Source organism: Littorina saxatilis, linkage group LG1, assembly GCF_037325665.1.
Source record: "Littorina saxatilis isolate snail1 linkage group LG1, US_GU_Lsax_2.0, whole genome shotgun sequence".
Lineage (NCBI taxonomy): Eukaryota > Metazoa > Mollusca > Gastropoda > Littorinimorpha > Littorinidae > Littorina > Littorina saxatilis.
The window spans coordinates 80,185,051-80,203,360 of NC_090245.1; the positions used below are offsets into that span (position 1 = coordinate 80,185,051).

General features: G+C 44.7%; 1 protein-coding gene across 1 annotated transcript in view; it reads right to left on the minus strand.

Annotated features, from left to right (window-relative positions):
- Positions 1 to 300: 300 nt before the first annotated feature.
- LOC138980880 (sacsin-like) overlaps positions 301 to 18,310 on the minus strand; it is a 44,923-nt gene continuing 26,913 nt past the window's right edge. Inside the window, exons 7-9 of the mRNA XM_070353756.1 lie at positions 3,510 to 17,974; positions 2,104 to 2,385; positions 301 to 1,429 (exon numbers count right to left, since the gene is read on the minus strand). Coding sequence (XP_070209857.1) covers positions 1,424 to 1,429; positions 2,104 to 2,385; positions 3,510 to 17,974 — 14,753 coding nt within the window. The 3' untranslated portion in view covers positions 301 to 1,423. The remainder of the gene's footprint in view (positions 1,430 to 2,103; positions 2,386 to 3,509; positions 17,975 to 18,310) is intronic.

Here is an 18,310-nt window from a genome sequence, read left to right on the forward strand (position 1 = left end):
AACAGAATGGAGAACCAAAAAAAACATGGGGAACTATCAGAAATAACAATTGCAAGCTAGAATTGTACTAAGTTCGTAAAAAGCACTTCATATTAGCAAAACAATGTTTATGGTAACAACTTGCACATCATGCAATTTCAACATTACATAGAAGCTGGAGAGCCTTAAAGTTTTCTTCCAGCAAATATTGAACACAAAATAAAACATCAAAGGCAAATTCAAATATTAGTCTGTTACAATATCATTTCATTACATGTCACATTTTCCGAGAAAAACGAATCGACGTAGACGCAAATCAAATCAAATCAAATCAAATTTTATTTTTCGAGGGTTGTGGCATAAGCAATACAACGAGCTTTTTTTCAACCAGCCCTCGCCCAGAGAGGGGACTAATCTAATCACATATTTACACGGATATTAACGTAGAAAAAAAAGGTAGAGAAAAACAACAACATATGAATATTTACACATTACATATTATACACAAATATAAAGCGTCGTATATGTAACGTAGTGAAAACAATGTTGAATACACATGCATGAGTAAATGTGTTGTTAAAGCTTTGGGTGTTTTTGTGTGGATATAATGAACACTGATGCTTTGGACAAATGAAAATATAACTAAACGAAGTCTTCCATCACTGTGATTTTTCGTAATTCAACATTCAACATTACGCACAAGGTGCACGGAAAGTATATACAGGATTCTTAAACGAATTTTGAATTCTCGTGTTGGAGTGGGCTCTTCGACTCCGGTCGCAAACTAAAAAAGACAACATAAATCATGATCAACAACAGAGTGATTATATATGGACGAGGGGGTAGCGGGAGGGGAGAGGGTTACCGTGATACATAAACGAATCAGTCATAATTCAGACCATTTTTCTCCAGATAACTTGAACATTGATAAAAAGACACGAAAATATGAATTTGAAAAAGCAAAATTAAAGAGAAACTGAAAAGCTATGGCAAAGGAAACATCCCGATGTATTTACTGTCATTAGCTGCGTTCATGACAGTACAAAACGCGTAAACCACAAAAGAGAACAAAGCTTCATCAGTCACAAATGCCAAAATTTCACATTCAGTGCAACACAGTATCATTCTTTAGAATGCATGATTCCAGTGATAATTGTTCTGCAAAAATACATGAGGTGTCATCTGCACGAATACATAATATGAATATCTAAAGAAAAAACATTCAAAAAGTTCAAACACAGAAGAACGGCAAAAAAAAAACCCACTTCCAGATTCCCCCCCAGTATGAATGACAAAGTAAGTACTGGAAAAAGCGTGAATATTATCACACAACAGTCCATGCTTTAAATATATATCTGAGATGTTCCACGAACTGTGTTCCTTATTCCATGGGTGTAGGTTCTTTAAGGAACTGGCTGCAGTAACCATACTGCTCCCCTCACGCTTACGCCTGGAACACACACACACACACACACACACACACACACACACACACACACACACACACACACACACACACACACACACACACACACACACACACACACACACACAATCATTGTTATGACTGAATAGTAGACCACGTGACAAAATACTGTCGGCATATATATACTCATTTTTTTTTAAATGTTCCCCTACTATCACCAAAACGTGAAAGCCCAATTATGACACAAAGGATGTCTCTATCTCATCCGGAGTAATTCACAAGATCAGTAACATTGGCCGATTTGACTGTTTTAGAAAACTGCATTCAGACTGTGACGTATGTCCGACAACCATGCTTAACGATACAGGTCACTTCAAATTTAAGATAGATATTTGTTTAGTTCAACAAACAACCGAGCAACCCAGCAAACAACCTACTAAACAATAACGTACCCAGTTGATCACACGCACTTTGCTAAGGATGCGCGCTGCCAAGTCAACTTACTAAACAACCAGCCAGACATCCAATTAATCAATCAAGCAATCAACTAATCCACGAAACAAAGTACTCACCCCCATGATCGTGTTAAGGACACGTGCTGTCAGGTCAACATATCAACAACAACCAACCCAGACATCCAAAGAACCAAACAACCAATTAACAAACAAACCCAGTGACCAAACAATGAAAGTACCTACCCCTAAGATCGCCCGCACTGCACCAAGGACACGTGCTGCAACGTCACAAGCCAGAGCGGCGTCATCAGCAGTGTAGACGTCAGCAGGGATAGAACCGCATCTCGAGACATTCGGGTAGCACATGCGATTGTAGTTTTTCACCTGCCTTTCAAAACGGCGGGCAAGGTCTTGAAGAGTTTCGTCACCAACAGCTTTGGCAAGTACAGAAAGACTCTGCTCTGCAAGACAAGAACTGTTGGCGTCTCGGTGGTAAAGGACCGCCTTCAGTGCTTTTTCGACAGCCTGTGAAACAAGATTTCTGGTAGAAGTCGAATGCCACAACAGGGATGAGTGTAATTTATAGGCACTGTCCTTCGCGTCTTAACAATCTGTCTCACCATCTCAGATCCGGACAGGCTTTTACATGGGATAAGGTCATCCTTCCACTTGGACAAAAAGCAAAATTCAACAGCCTGGATGCTGTCTGTGCAGAGTAGGAATATTTAGTTTTAATGATTTTATGACATAAATGTTAATCTGCGAAATAAATTCATTAAAAAAAATTGCAGCTCTGCACAGGAAGCAATCAAGTTGCTGTATTTTGGTATGTGTCCAACAGGAGGGATGGTCTTATCAAATATAAAAGCCAAGCCAGATTTGAGTTTATTTTTTAAAACTACTGTTTTCACGAGAAGGATTGTGCCGTTAATATAACTCCTGTTTGATTAATGCTAAAAGTCATACCCTTAGTCCTGCTATGAGTGAGAATTTGGATTTTACCTACTTTCCTCATTCTAGTCTTCTCTTCAGAACGTACCGACTGAACAGCAACGAAAAACAACATAAAAATCAAACCAACCAACAACAAAAACATCAAAGAACAAAAAAGAAAGAAAGATAGATATCAAATATTTGTCTTAATAATGGTAATAATAATAATCATAATAATAACAATAAATCACTTTTCTATAGCGAAAGTCCCGAATTCACAGCTCCAAGCGCTTTGAATAAATTATAATGTTCGACCTTAGCTACAATTTACTATAAAGTCAGTAGGCCCTATTACTACCGGAATAAAATCCCCCAATTCCCGTTTGTTGTGTACCTCAACAAGACTGTGTTCTACGAATCAAACAGTCAATAAAACAAAGTCAACAATTACCAAATAATGATGGGAAATCTGTCGTTTTCATTGCGATTTGAGTAATTTGAGGAATAAGATTAGGACACATCAGAAACAAAAGAAAGAAAAAGATAAATGTGTACTATCACACTCAAACTGTGATAGCCGCAGCGAGTTCCAACAGTATCCCCGTATAGGGTGGGGGGGATCTGAAAACAGAGCGAGAATCACTTGATTTGGACTTTTTTACTTATATATATTTTTTAGATTTGGACACAAAAGAAATATTCGTGTTTTTGTTTACCTGGTAGCACTGGAGGCAGATCCAGTTGTAGCCTTTGTCATAGCTCCCAACAGTGGCTTGAGCAGAGCCAAGGTCTGCTTTAGCTTGTCGGAACCAAAGACGTGCTTCTCCGGGCTGAGGATTGGCTCTCCTGGCGTTGTAGCTTCTGTCATGAAAACTTTCAAAGTCATCTTCTTGGAACCTGTGATGACGGTGAGACCTTTCATGACTTTCAAAGTCATCTTCTCGGAATCTGTGATGACTGTGAGACCTTTCATGACTTTCAAAGTCATCTTCTCTGAATCTGTGATGACTGTGCGAACTCTCGTGACCAGCTGACGACCTGTGTTCGTTGCTGCGGCGTCTTGAGTTGGATTCAAAATCCTCTCTGTAAGACCGGCTACGTCTGTGCATATTCTCAAAGAAAGAAGATGATGAGTTCCCAGAGGAAGAAGAAGCACCACCAGAGGAAGAAGAGGCACCACCAGAGGAAGAAGAGGCACCACCAGAGGAAGAAGAGGCACCACCAGAAGAAGAAGACGAGTTGCCTGTGGAAGACGGTGGCTGGCGACTCGAAGACGATGCATTATTTTTCTTCTGATCATCATCGTCATCAGGAAGCTTCTTGTTGTCCTTGAGAAGGTTGACGTAGTTCTGAAAGAGCTGAAAAACCTTCGTACAGAACGTTTGATTGTCAATGTTCTTATCAGGGTGCCACTTGAGGTACAGTCGCTTTATAACGCGGTTCCGACCTTTTTCATCAAACTTCTGCCATGCCTCGTTCAGAATTTCGCGAATCTCTTTCATGACGGCCTTAAAGTCTAACTGTTGTTTAGGCTGAGGCTGTGGTTCAGGATGAGGCTGTGGTTCAGCCTGAGGCGGTGGTTCAGGCTGAGGCTGTGGTTCAGGCTGACTCCCTGCAGGTGGCGCCTCTCCTGTTGTGCTCCCTGCTTGCGAGTCTGAAGCTTCGTCTGCTGTAGTTCCGCCTTCACGTTTTGGATCCCCTTGTGGTGTCTTCCTTCCTTTATACTTTACCAGGGGTTTGGATGAACCCTGGTCGGGTTTTCTGATAAACCCGTACAGCTCAGTTACGGAAACTTCAGTGATCCCTCCTCTTGAACCGAGGTCAATTCGGTAACGACTTCCCAGCAGAGAGACTGTGCCGTCTTGTTTGACTTCTTCAACTACAATAGCGTACACGTACACCGGGTCATTTTCGTCTGTCTCCCAGTTGTCTACCTGGGGGTCGTATTCCTCGAACCCAACATGCTCTCCATTGTAGAAAGAGGTAAAATTGTTGTCCAAGTAGCAATGATAGTGCAGAGGAATGAGCGTTCCTGGAGGTGGGAAGACTGTCCTGTTTTCCCTGGCGCTGAAATCGCAGGGTTTCAACCTATCGTCGTCCATGCTAGTCATTGCTTGTTCTGTGGACTGAAGAGCTATTTCCAGGTATGAGGTGTTTACACTGACACCAATCGCATGCTCGACTGCAATTCGACAAGTTCGAATTACATCTGGACTTTGAATCCCAGAGTTTTTGCAGTAGTCTTTGTCCAAGTACACTGTACAAGATCTGCTGTCGTCAAACACCTTGTCAGCAACAGTTTTCTTAGTTTTTTCTGATCCGTTCAGAACTGTGTCCTTCCAGATCAGAACAGTCTTTAAATCAGTTGTCTCTAGCACAGAAATTTGGGACAAGGAACGCTTAATCTGTTCTGCATTGTCTCTAGTAAACGTTTGCGAGTTTTCCTCAGGGCGGTTGTAAGCAAGTCGAACCACGACTTCTACGAAATCCTGATTGCAGAGTTTGTTGACAACCCCTCTGGAAAATGCACCAGCTTTTGCGCGGCGTTTCACATCTTCCGGTATGGCCTCTTGAAGAATGCGAGACAGAAACTGAAGTTGGTGTCCAGCTGGCAGCAGTTTCAGTTCGTTCAGGGGATACTCGAATTGTATGTCCAGTTTCCCGAAGTCAAGGAAGAAATGGATATCCTGAGGCATCTCAGCAATACGCTTCCCGAGAGCAACATCGTCCGCGAAGGCAAGATGTGTTGACTTCACAAGACACAAGGACTGTGATGGCAAATAGACATGACTGACAGTCAGCTTTTTGATCTTCTCTTGTTTAGATCTGAGACAGTTGAACAGTTCACGCACTGCCGTCTGTACGATCTGTTTAAACTCTTCCACGTGCAGAACATTCTCTGCTGTCTCTTGCTTCAGTCGTGACAGTACGATGGCATAATGGTTTGCTGTGACATGTTCAACTGCACCCAGCCTTTTAAAAAAGTCAGAGAACTCGCCAAACTGCCTTGGAGCCTGCGTTATGTGCCCTTGGATTTCCTCTTCATCCCTTAAATTCATGACTACATTCTCCGGTTTCAACATTTGCTTCTTCTCAAAGTCACAGATGATGGGCACGGGCTTCAGAAAGGCGATATCATTGTCGTCTGTTGACTCTTGAAGGTATTTGTACAATTCTTTCATCACATCTCTTATGACGTGTGACTTTCCGCTGGACTCAAACAACTTTTTGCCAGTATCTCCGTCCAAAGCCGTGCATACTGTCTGCAAATGCTGCATCACCTTTTCTTTGGGCACATTCTTCTGTACACCTAGGTGGCTTCCTAGGATACTCTGATTTAAATGCTGTACGGTCTCAGGGTCTGCGTGTGGGTGGAGAATAGTACAGCTGCTCCATACAAGGTGCCTGTCTTGTTCTCGGCAACTCTCAGCAAAGGAAACCAGTCGTTCAGCGCAGAAAGGCTTGGCAATTTCACACAGAATCTGCCCTTCTTCTGTCTTTCTCCACTCAGACGGACAGACAAAGCAAATGTCTTTAATCTGCTGAAGAAAGGTGGGATTCAGGTCTTTTCGGGAAAAGAGATCCTTTACTAAAACTTCTGCTTTCCGTGTGGTATGGATGGTCAGGGCTGAACTGCCTTCACACTCCAGGGCTTTTGCAAAGCGTACGAACATGTTTTCTGACTCCTCTGAAATCATTCCAGCTGCCTTCATGAAAGGTTCCCAAGACGGTGTGCAGTATGGGTCGGGAGGAAAATCATCAGGCAGACACATCACACCAAAAACAGGATGATGGGGTGAATAAAATGTATCTGCTGTATTCAATTCATCATCTACTTCAATGAACTCTGTGGTGCGCAGCTGCTGAATGATAACTGCTTGTGCTTTCTGCCAATGCCTGAGGTTGTAAAGACCAGTTTTGATTACCATTATGTGGTTAGGAATGGCACTGCGAGGAAGGAGACTCAAAGTCGGCAATAGGCATTGATAGTAAAATTCAGGTGCAGCAAGTGCGTCGACCTCCAGAATGCATCGCAAAACATCTGGCAACAAACTTTTTTTGAGCAGCACAAGTTTCTGTTTCTGTGCCCACTCCATCAACCCGTCTTTGGGAACTTCATCGTCGAGGCACAGAACTTTCAGGTCAACAGGAATTGCCCTTAGTTTCTTATCAACACCAGAATACAGTGGGAGACACCTGAGCATCTGCTGAAGACGTGCTTTGTTTGTTGAACACTCAATTAGTCCAGTGAAATTTCTGCTGAAATAGGCGAGTATGGATTTTGCTTGCCCAGCTCCAAGATTCAGAGAACAGGCACAGGCACTGACGGCTTTTAGCAGAGCGTGCGGGTGACTAATGGAAGCTACAATGCTCGCGGTGATACTAGTACTTGGCAGAACATCTGTGTTCAGAAACGGTAGCTGTTGTGATCTGAGTGCATCCCAGAGGTCACGATCGGATTCGTCTGGCTTCTTTGGCAGGAACACAACCTCGTGCATGTTCTTCAAGGGATATAGCAACAGTTTCTCTTCACCCCCGATACACTGTTTCACAGGAATGAAATTCCATTCCATCAAGCCCTGCAGGTTTTTATCTGCTCGTTTGCGAATATGCTCAGGTTCCGTATTCTTTGCTATGCCCAGTCTTGATCCAATGAAACCCCAAAGCCCCTGTAGCCAGGAATGCGACAGAACCTTTGAATCAAGCTGACAATGTTGACCAGTTTTGAAAGAGTCTTCTCTAAGACTTTGTGGTAGTAATCTGACAAGCGTTTGAAGATCCAATTTCTTGACCCATGTTTGGACTTGATCACAAATAGGATGGAAGAATTCAAGTAGATCTGCATGGAGAAAAAGATCTGCTGAACCAGGCAAGAGATGTAGATCTCTGGAAACAATCGGCTTGTTGTCGCCCTGGACGTCCGCAAAGATGTACAGTTTTCCAGACTGCCTCAAACACAACGGAAGCCCTTCTAAGTCGTGCAAAAGAGACGGATGATACTGTATGAATGTCAGCAGAGTTCGCACCTTGGTGGCGGCCTTAAGAGGAGTGCTGACCAGAGGTTGGGGAAGGTTTGTAAGGTTGCAGCTTCCATGCATCTTGGTGTTTGCAGACTTTAAAAACTGCTTCACACTCTCAGGAGAAATGTACCCAACGTCAGCCACTCCACTCTTCTTGAAGTTCTCAAAGATGCAGAAGGGTGCTTCAAGCACTTTCATGTTGACATCTTTCAGCAGTGCTTTCAAATCATTGGCTTTCTTGTTCACCCACATGCTGCTGTCCTGCGAGTTGGCTGCTTGTTGCACTCCACCTTGTGACAGATTCACATGCCTGTCTTTTGGTTTGTCAGGAGCGTTGGAAAATAGCATCGTCAGATTGTTGAAGTAACCTGGAAACCCAGTCGAACTGACTACAGGGGCCCACTCAATAGAGCAAGTTTGGCCAGTGCCCAAAACAGGAAAGATGGACAGTTCCTTTGCCGCAATGTCAAAGTAAATTTTCTTCCGCAGTTGCACCCAAAACTGCGTGGAAGCAGAGTCAAGATCCAACGCTGGAAAAAGCTTGTGGTAATATGCGAGCCTTGGCATCAATTCCAACCACCCAAGGTCTGCTGGGGAGGAAAACCACAACTTTTGTATGTTTTGCAGCGCGCTTATATAGGCTGGCACAATGACTTGAGAAGCAATCAGTTCATTCCACTCTGTTTTGGTGTCAGATTTGTTGCCAGCCTTGTTCTCCCACAAATTTCTCCTTGTCTCATGATCCAGCACAAAGTGACCATTGGTGTGCATGGGAAGACTTGTGATGACAGGAAGGGGCAGCATGCAGAAGGCCTGATGGCTTGACGGCTTTGGAATGACTCTCTTCTTATCCTTTGACCTTTCTGCCAGCTTAACAGCAACACCACCTTGTGGCAGTAACTGGAAATGGTCTTTGCGCCACTCCTGTTGCAGCCCACCTGTGACATTAGCAGTATCTTTGAATCCTATCCTTTGCACAACAAGCCAATCTTCTTTCCAGCCTCGAGATTCATGTACTTTTTTGTGAGTGCAAGCCTCAAAACAAGGTATATCTGTCAAGGTTGCGGTATCCTCAAGCGCTCTTCGAGATACTTTCTCCAAGCTACATTTCCATGACTCAGCTTGGGCAGTACAACCTTCAGTCATTTCAATGTTGATCTCATTCTCAGTTTCAAGACTGCCATCAGGTTTGACTGAATAAATTCCAATCTTTTTGAGGTTGTTGAGGAAGAGAAGGCAGGAGTGCATCTCTTTGCCAAACTCACCAAGAATGTGATTGATTTGTGCAACAGTCACTGGTTCATTCTTTATTTCAGATTTCTTTGCCATCTGCTCTGTGCGGAGAGGAAACCTGAAGAGAGTGCCAGGATGTGTCATGTCAACTGCCTTTTCGAGATAGCCAGCAAACATATCGGGGTAGGCTTCTCTCACTCTGTTGATGTCCTTGAGCTTTCTGCCAGGTGTGTTTGACGCAGTCTTCGAAACGTAGCAGCAGTTTGGGTCAAGGATGCAGATGGTTTCTTTTTCGTCATCTTCCAGTGTCCAGAAGGAGGGCACGTCTGTGATGTGGTACACCGCATTGAACCCAACACCATACTGTCCTGTCTTAAGTAAGTTTTGCTTCTTGCTACCCTGACCAAGGTTTTGAAGTCCCTCCATGTCCTGTTTTGTGAAAGACTTGTTATTGTAAACAGAGAGAGCGGGGCCTTGCAATGACTCACAGCCTTCAAAGACTTTCTCGTGACTCAAATGACGCCAGTCTTTGATGAATTTGATCTCTGTGGCTCCAGCATCATCAGCATTCTGTAACAATTCTTTGAAGAGAGAGGAGTCAAAGGTGTAACCCTGAAGTAGGCCTTTGATTCGGTCACTCACCTTTTCTCGTTGCCCAAATGGTATGGACTCGCTAATCGATTCAAAGTCTTGTTTTCTTTTTGACTGTACTCCCAGTCTACTGGCTGTATCATTAGGAACCTTGCCACTGACGAACTTCATTGTCTCTGTCTCTTTTAACCATTCACAATCATCCAGACACAGATTGGAAGTTGGCCTCATGTAGCCTTGCCGATCAGGCAGGTAAACTGCGACATCAGAAAAAAAACTTGAAGACTGTGTAGATTCACAAAGTTGCTGTGCAGCTCGAGACACGAGGCCAACCATATCATCCGGTAGCTGCTTTCCATCAAACTGACGATACACTGCTGTAAGAAGTGATGACAGATTTTCGGCATCAAAAGTTTCCCTCACACCTATTGCCCTGAAGAAAGACCTGTATGGACTGAAGCTTGTTTCAAGCTGGAAGCAATATGGTCTGCAGTCTACAGGGAATTTGAATGCAACTTGTGAAGGAAGTACAAAGCCACATTCAGTCCACACGATTTTCCTTTGAAACAGCTGTTTCAGAACATGGTGTATGTCATCAGAAGTACCATATGCAAGGCACTTTGTCATAAACGCATACAAACTAATGCAAATCTCTTGGGCAGGCATTGTTATGTTTGCATTTTCTTGTGCTGCTCCTGCAACTGTTTGCAGCTGCTGTACTGATATTTGAAACAACTCCATGTTGTTTGAATCTTCATGTAAATGGAGCCCTAATTGTTTCAGCACTTCAGCTTTTGCCAGCGATCCAGGAGACAGTTTCAATGCCTTGTTATCAACTACTTTCTGGTGGCAAGCGACAAGATTCATCAGACTGTCAGAGTAGAGCTCACATGGGGCTGCCAGCTCCGTGACTTCTGACGATTTCTCTGAAGCCCAAGGAAAGAGCCAATCTTGAGGTTTGTTGAGCACAGGTAGAAATTTCACTGTCGACAGGTCCTTTACTTGATGTTCTGTACAGGCCTTGATTCTGAGGGATACGCCTCTTGCGGATGAAAGGTACCCAATGATCTGACATGCTCTTGACCGAGCTAATTCGTCGGATTCATTCGCCAGTCCACTTACACTGGTTGCTCTCTCCAGGAGCATGTCCCATGGTAGCTCATTGCAGATCATACCGAGCTCAAGTAAACATGTTAAACTCTTTTCAGAGCAAAAGTTGACTTTGCTGTTTGGTTTTTCATCTCGTGGAGATCCTTGTGGAAAACGACCGTCTGAAGGCGTGTAGAGTTTAGCTGCTTCTTCTCCTGGGTGAATCATCTTTTCTGGTTGTTTCAAAGCTCCTGTTTCTGAACAAGGAATACATGGGCAGCTTTTCAGCAACTCATTCAGTTCTTGCTTCTCCTGAAGAAGAGCGTGTTGGACAATCTCGTCACGATGTTGATGCTTCCAGTATTTGCTTCTGATATTCGGAAAGAAACTCTCCCTGTAGAACATGTTCTCTCGAATGATTCTTGGTGTAAAGCTTGCAGCTTGGTCAGAATGCTCCATTGCATGGTAGACTGATGCTGGGACATCCACAAGATGTCCCTCTTTGGTCCAGAAGTACTGCAGTGCATGCCATGCAATGTTGCCACATGATGACTCGCGAAACGTTAGTTCCAAGAACCTTGCTTCACTAAACGCGGACCACTGAACGATTTTCTCCCTCACAGGGAAAACTTTGTTTCTGTCTGCTATCAGACGTTTCATGAAGCCCCTTGTGAGATGTTCTGCTGCAAGTGGCCACAGCTTAAAGAAACGACTGAAATCTGTGTCAACGGCTGCCTCGGCTTGTACGTTCTCCAACAGTTGGAGGTAGGCTCTGCTCACTGGGTCAGCAAACAGTGCATCATTCCAGGCTGCTCCTTTACTGTGCAGGTCCTCCTCTGTGTGTATCTGCAAGCTTCGTCGGCTGGAGGACAACGCAAAAGGCGCATTCACATGGACAGGAACAGATCCACGAACTGTGCTCTCTGGCAAGGGCAGGAAACAGAAGTAGCGACCGGACTTGTAGAAACCATGTGGGCTGTTTTGCACACTTTGCAAGGCATCACCTTCAACGAGAGCTGCAACTGCAGCCAGCGGTACAAGTCCTTCCTGTTTGTTTCCTCGTGCTAGTGCAGCAGACTGATCGACGCCAGAGGCCCAGGCAAGTCGCCAGTGGGTGCTGCTGGAGTGAGCTTCAGCTTTACACAGAGACTGGGCTTTCTCTGTCACTGTCATTTCAATGGACATGTCTTCCAAAATCTGAATGTCACTTGTTTTGGGCCAATGTTTTGTGAAATACTGAAGGGTTGTCTGATCCCCAAGTTGCTTCTCTGGCACCATCACACGTCTTTGTGAGGTCTTTGTGAGATCCAGTAGACACTCACGTGCAGATGGATCACTGCAGTCACGAGGGAGATAGTAGACCTTGATTGTGTTAACACTTTGTGTAAATGTAAGCAAGCTGCCAGCGTTGTCTAACAGCATTTTCAGAAACTCTCTTCGCTTTCTTTCAGAGTAACCTTCAGTCTTGATTTTGCTGTGTCGTGCTTGTTCTTCTGTTCGAAAGGGAAATCGAAACAAGGTTCCATTGTAATACGGGACCTCTTTGGCGTTTTGAAGGTGGCAGTCAAAGATATCTTGGTAGGGAAGAAACTGCCCTGGCATCCTGGACAACAGAGCTTGGTTAGCTGGACGTCTGAAGTCAATTTTCAGCCCTTTTCCTTTCAAGAACGTTTTGTGTGGATCAAACATGGCCATGGTGTGTCTGCTGAAGAAACAGGGTACATCAGTCAGGTTGTAGACTGAGTTGAATCCCAGTCCAAAACGACCCACTTTGGTAGCATCCTCCTTCTTTGTGCCTTCTCCCAACTTCCGGATATTCTCAAAGTCTATGTCAGAGAAGGTAGCGTCATTGTAAGCCCAAAATGCAGGACCTTGCAGGGAGTCCATGTTGTCTGTGATCAGGTTCTTTCTGGCGTTCTCGTTTTCTCTTTCATCCACGAGGAAACAGACCTCAGTGGCACCAGCATCGTCTGCATTTTGGATCAGTTCTTTGGGTACAGAAAACCCGTCGGTGTAGGACTCCTCCAACAGATTGTGGATTCTGCTGGTAAGATCCTCAGTTTGATCATAGTCAAAGTCCAGACCCTCCACTCCCGTCAATGCGCGATCCTTTATGATCAGAGCTCCTAACGCAACAGCTGTTTTAGGATGAATTTCGGGATGGACATAAAAAATCTCTTGATCATCGTTAAAAAATGCGTTGCTGTCCGGTCTGTCAGTTTGTATCACTGTGCAGTCTCTGGCCTGCTTGAAGCGCAGAACATTTGGGTCGTTGTGGAAGATCGGCAGCAGCACAGTACCGCCCATGTGTGATTTGTTTTTGACAAGCTTTTCCAGGATCTGGCATACCAGGTTCATATCTCGAACCATCTCTGTTTGGTCGCAAGAATGGTTTGTGTGAAAGTTTCTGATGTCAACAAGAACTTCTTGAAGCAGTTTTGTGTTCTGGCACAGAGTAGCACCACACTTGATGAAAAGGTCTCTCTGCATCTGCAGATCATTGGGCAACTGGTACCTGTAAGGCTTCATCTGAATGTCATCCTCAGCTCGGTCCACCCAAAGAGCTCTTGGCTCAGCAAAGCTGTCTCCATGATCTGTCAGTACGCATTCTTTGGTCCAAAGATTTGTAACCACAAAATCAGATGAATCCTGCTCAAGGTACTGAAATATTTCTGAAAGGACGAATTTGTACTGCTTTGCTTCCGTGATTTTGTAATGACCGATTACACTGTCAAGGTGTTGCAGCACTAGCTCCGTATTCACCTTCCTCCCAACATGTAGATGTTGTAGAATCTTCTCAGATGAAATCCATGTTCTCATTACTTGCAACTGTGAGGCAGCAAGCAATGCTTGTGAAGAATGACACATTTCGTTCGGTCTTGCCAGGTTAGATTTGATACCAAAAGGCAGAGACAGAGGATAGATTTCTGGTCTGTTTTCAGGCTTCAGACAGGGTAAGCACTGAATGCTTGAAATCTGTTCAACTGTATCAGCACTGAAGTTCTGGCCATGATTTTGCAGGATCTCCCACAGTCCTTCTGCTTTCTCTACAGCAGTTTCCTTCGCTTGTTGATTCCAAAGCTCTTCAATGAGGTTTGCCGTTTTAATAACATGCTTTGGTCTGACTCTTCTTTCACCATTGAGTCCAAATTCTGTCAGTCTCTGAAGAACATCTGCTCTTGCAAAATCTCCACGCGGAAATCTGTTCTCTTTCCGGAAGAATCTCAGCAACATGGATGAAGATGGATCGTACAAATCCTTTATTCGCTTGAGGCTGTCAGATGAAGTGGTAGGTTCTGTATGATCCGCACTACTGTTCATATCACATGTTGCTGCATTTGTGCTTCCTATCTCTTCAGGGCAGGTGCAGGGAATGCAGCGGTACTTTTGGAGAAGCTTTTCCATTGTACTTGTTCCAATAGATATTGCATGCAATACTAGTTTGTCTCTCTCCTCTGACTCAAAACAGTTGCTTTCAATATTTGCAAAGAAAACATCCATGTAAAATTCCAATGCTGAAACCTCATGTCCTCCTGACGCAATCAGCATGGAACAAATGTTGATGGGAGCATCTACCAAAGAGCCAGGTCTGTTCCAGAAATCACTCAAAATGTTCCATGCAACTGCACCACACTCACTCGCCCTAAAACCTGGTTCAAGGAACCAGGCTTGGGAAAATGTTACCCATATGTTCTTTCTGGGCACAGGGAGCACTTTGTTTTGGTCAGTAAGCAAGCGGGCATAAAAGCTATTCAGCAGAAGATCTGTACCCCCAGCCTCTGGCCACAGATCAAAGAAGTGCCTGAAGTCAATGTCCATGGCTGCCTCACTCTTCACGTTCTCAAGCAACAAGAGGTAAGCTCTGCTCACAGCGTCAACGATCAGCGCCGAGTTCCATGCCGCTCCTTTGCTGTCCAGGTCTTCATCCGAGTGAACTAGCACGTTCTTACGGCTGGATGAAATGGCAAACGTGCCGTTTACATGGACCAATAGATTTTCAAGGGCTACGGTATCAGCTGGCAATGGCATAAAACAAAACAGATGACCCGACTTGTAAAATCCAGGAGGGCTGTTTTCAATGCGGTCCAAACCAGTTTCTCCTAGCAGTGCTGCAACAGTAGCAAGTGGCACTAGACCTTTCTCTTTCGTTTTGCGTGCCATTGCGGCAGACTGATCCACTCCTGAAGCCCAGGCAAGGCGCCACTTGGTGGTGCTGTTGTGTGCCTCAACCTCACACACAGACTTAGCTTTCTGTGTCACTGTTATTTCAATCTTCACATTCTCCACAATCTGAATGTCAGTATGGCCTTTCCACTGGTTTGTGAAATACTGCAGAATTGTCTGACCCGCCATCTGTGCATCCGGCTGTAACACTTTGTAACTTGAGGTCTTGGTGAGATCCAGTAGACACTGCGGTGAGGATGGATCAGTGCTGTCACGCGGCAGGTAGAACACCTTTAGTGTCTTGACATTCTGCGTGAACAGAAGAAGGCAACCAGCTCTTTGTAAAAGCATCTTCAAGAGTTGCCTGCGTTTGTTGATGCCGTAGCTTTCGTTCTTTATCTTGCTGTCAGCAGCCTGGTCTTCAGTCCTCAGTGGAAAACGGAACAAGGTTCCATCAAAATGCACATCAGTGTCGTTCTTAAGCTGACAGCCAAAGACACCCTGGAATGGCTGGAACTGTTGTGGCATTCTGGACAACAGAGCACGATTAACTGGACGAGTGAAGTCTAGTTTCAGCCCTGCGCCTCTCTTCAGATACTTCACATGTGGATCAAACATGGCCAAGGTGTGTCTGCTGATGAAACTGGGTACGTCAGTCAGGTTGTAGACTGAATTGAACCCCAGTCCAAAACGACCCACTTTTGAGGAATCATCCTTTTTTGTACCTGCTCCAAGCTTGATGATGTTCTCAAAGTCTGCATCAGAGAAGGTAGCATCGTTGTAAGCCCACAAAGCAGGTCCTTGCAGAGAGTCCAAACTATCCGTGATCAGATTCTTTCTTGCATCTTTGTTTTCTCGTTCATCCAGCAGGAAACAGATCTCAGTAGCACCAGCGTCATCAGCATTTTGGATGAGTTCCTTGGGCACCGAGAAACCATCTGTATAGGAGTTCTCCAGCAGATCGTGAAGTCTATTTGTCAGTTCCTCTCGCTGTTCATAACCGAAGTCCAGATCTTCCACTCCTGTTAAGGCACGGTCTTTCATTTTCAGGGCTCCGAGGGTTACTGCGGTGTCGTGATGAATCTTGTGATGAACGATTGATATTTCTGTGTCACCCTCTAAAGACAAAACATTTTCCAGTCCATCAAAAGGAATCACCGTGCAATCCTTTGCTGGCCGGAAGCGTAGGGCTGTAGGTTCACTGTGACAGATGGGCAGAAGGACATTTCCCTTGGTTGCTGATGCACATTTGCTCAATGCGTCAAGGATCTGCTTGACAATCTTGAAATCACGATTGAATTCAGATTTGCTGCGTGTCTGGTTCCGATGATAGCTTTCAATTTCCAGGAGGACGCTAATCAGCACATTGATATCTTGGCGCGCAGAAGCCCCACAGGCTCGGAAAAGTTCATTTTCCTGCCGTACATCACTTGGAAGAAGAAACCTGTAAGGTTCTAGCTTAACGTCATCCTCGGATCTCTCCACCCAAAAAGAATCAGGTTTCGCAAACCCATCTCCAGACTCTAAAAGGACGCACTTTTTCCCTGTCAGTGTCTGTACAACTGCAGGCTCAGAAATACGCTGTCCAAGAAAATGAAAGACGCTGCTTAATATGAGTCGATACTGAGCAGCTTCGTTTGACTGGTAATGCTCGATAATGTTGTCAAGATTCCGCAAGACATTTTGCTCACTGAGCTGGCTGTTCAGTTGAAGTGTGTTAGCTATCAGTCCTGGCAATCCCTCTCTGGCAATTGGGAGAAGGCTGCCGATCAGCATTGCTTCAGGAAGATGGCACAGGTCTTGTGGCTTTGCTATTCTGCAGCTTGGACTGAAAGGCACAGACTTGGGATAAAACGCAGGTCTGTCTCCACTCTGCAGACAGGGCAAGCATCTTTTGCTGGATATCCGTCTCAGCGTACCGTCATCAAATTGCTGATAGTGGTGACACAGTATCTCCCATAAGCTGTTTGCTTTCTTTTCCGCTGCATCCTCTGTCCCTTGTGCGAAAAGATCTTCTATCAACTGTGAGGTGCAAATGATGTCACGTAGGTTTAGTGAGTATTCTTCTCTGAGACCGAGGACTTTCAGCATTTTCAAGAGGCTTGGTGTCTGAAAATCATCACAAGGCACCTTTCTTTCTCCCAGAAACAGATTTTTCAGTAATGGTGATGTAGGGTCATAAAGATCCTTTGCCATTTTTAGCTCACCAGACGCTGTTGGGACGAATTTCACAGTGGTGATCCAGCCGAGAAGTGTGGAATCTGTTGTCAAGGTTTCATTGCAAAGAACAAACTTCATAAACCTGATGATTGCTGTGCTAGAAAACTGACTGCAGTCTGAATGCATCAGCTCGGCCACTTCCTTGACAATCTCCAGCAGGGTAACATCTTTGGCGCCCAGCCTAGTAGCAGCACATCTATGCAGATGGTTACAGGACAACATCCTTCGTTTCAACGTTACTGGCGGCAGAAGGTCCGGAGCTATGATTGAGACTTCTTTGACAGACACAACACTCTCTGCATTGACTTCATTAAAAAGTTTCAGATGTTGGAATATCTGCAGAGGACTTTCATTCGTTGTTTCCACGAGCAACACAATTAGAGCTTCCCTTTCGTCTGTCGATGACGTCTTGTTGAAACGTTTTGTGGCAATCGTGGCATCACTGCTGGCAAGTTTCAAGGCAGTCAGAATTCCTTGTGGGGTCGGAAAGTGTACCCAATGTCCAAGAACATCTTTGTGTCTTGTGATGTAATTGGGCAGCTCGGGTAGAACCTTCACTCCAAGCTTCGTCAAGCACGAGGTCAGGTCAGGGGTCAGCGGGGTCATGCCTCTCGCAGAGCTGCATAAGTAGGCTCCAGACAATGGCAACAGAGCTAGACGTCCCTCCCTTTCTTCTGGCAACAACGACAGAAATCTGAAGATGGTGAGGTTTTTGTTTGCCAAAAATTCCCAAATTCGTTTTATCCAGGTGTCGTTTTTGGGCAGGGTTGGTTTTTCATCTTCAAACCTGACCTGTAGGCTCTCCTCGATCAAGTCAGGTATGTTTGCATCAGCCTCATCCAGTATCTGGAGGGTAAACTTACCTGTGGAGAAAACCACATATTCGTGTATTACAATTGGCGAGTTCAGACGTTCAGGCGAGGGATTGCTCAGTCTCAGATCACAAGAAAATTTAAATTGATTGTAAATTAAAGTGGAAAATGTCCATGGAATGCCCTTCTCAATAAAACATTAAAGAGCATGATTCAGGAGTGTGTGTGTGTGTGTATGAATAAAAATTAGAAAGGTGTAAGTATCTGTAGGTGAGCGATCAACTTTGTGTGCAGACTCTAGTCCTCGGTGTCCGAACACCCCCGTGTGTACACGCAAGCACAAGACCAAGTGCGCACGAAAAAGATCCTGTAATCCATGTCAGAGTT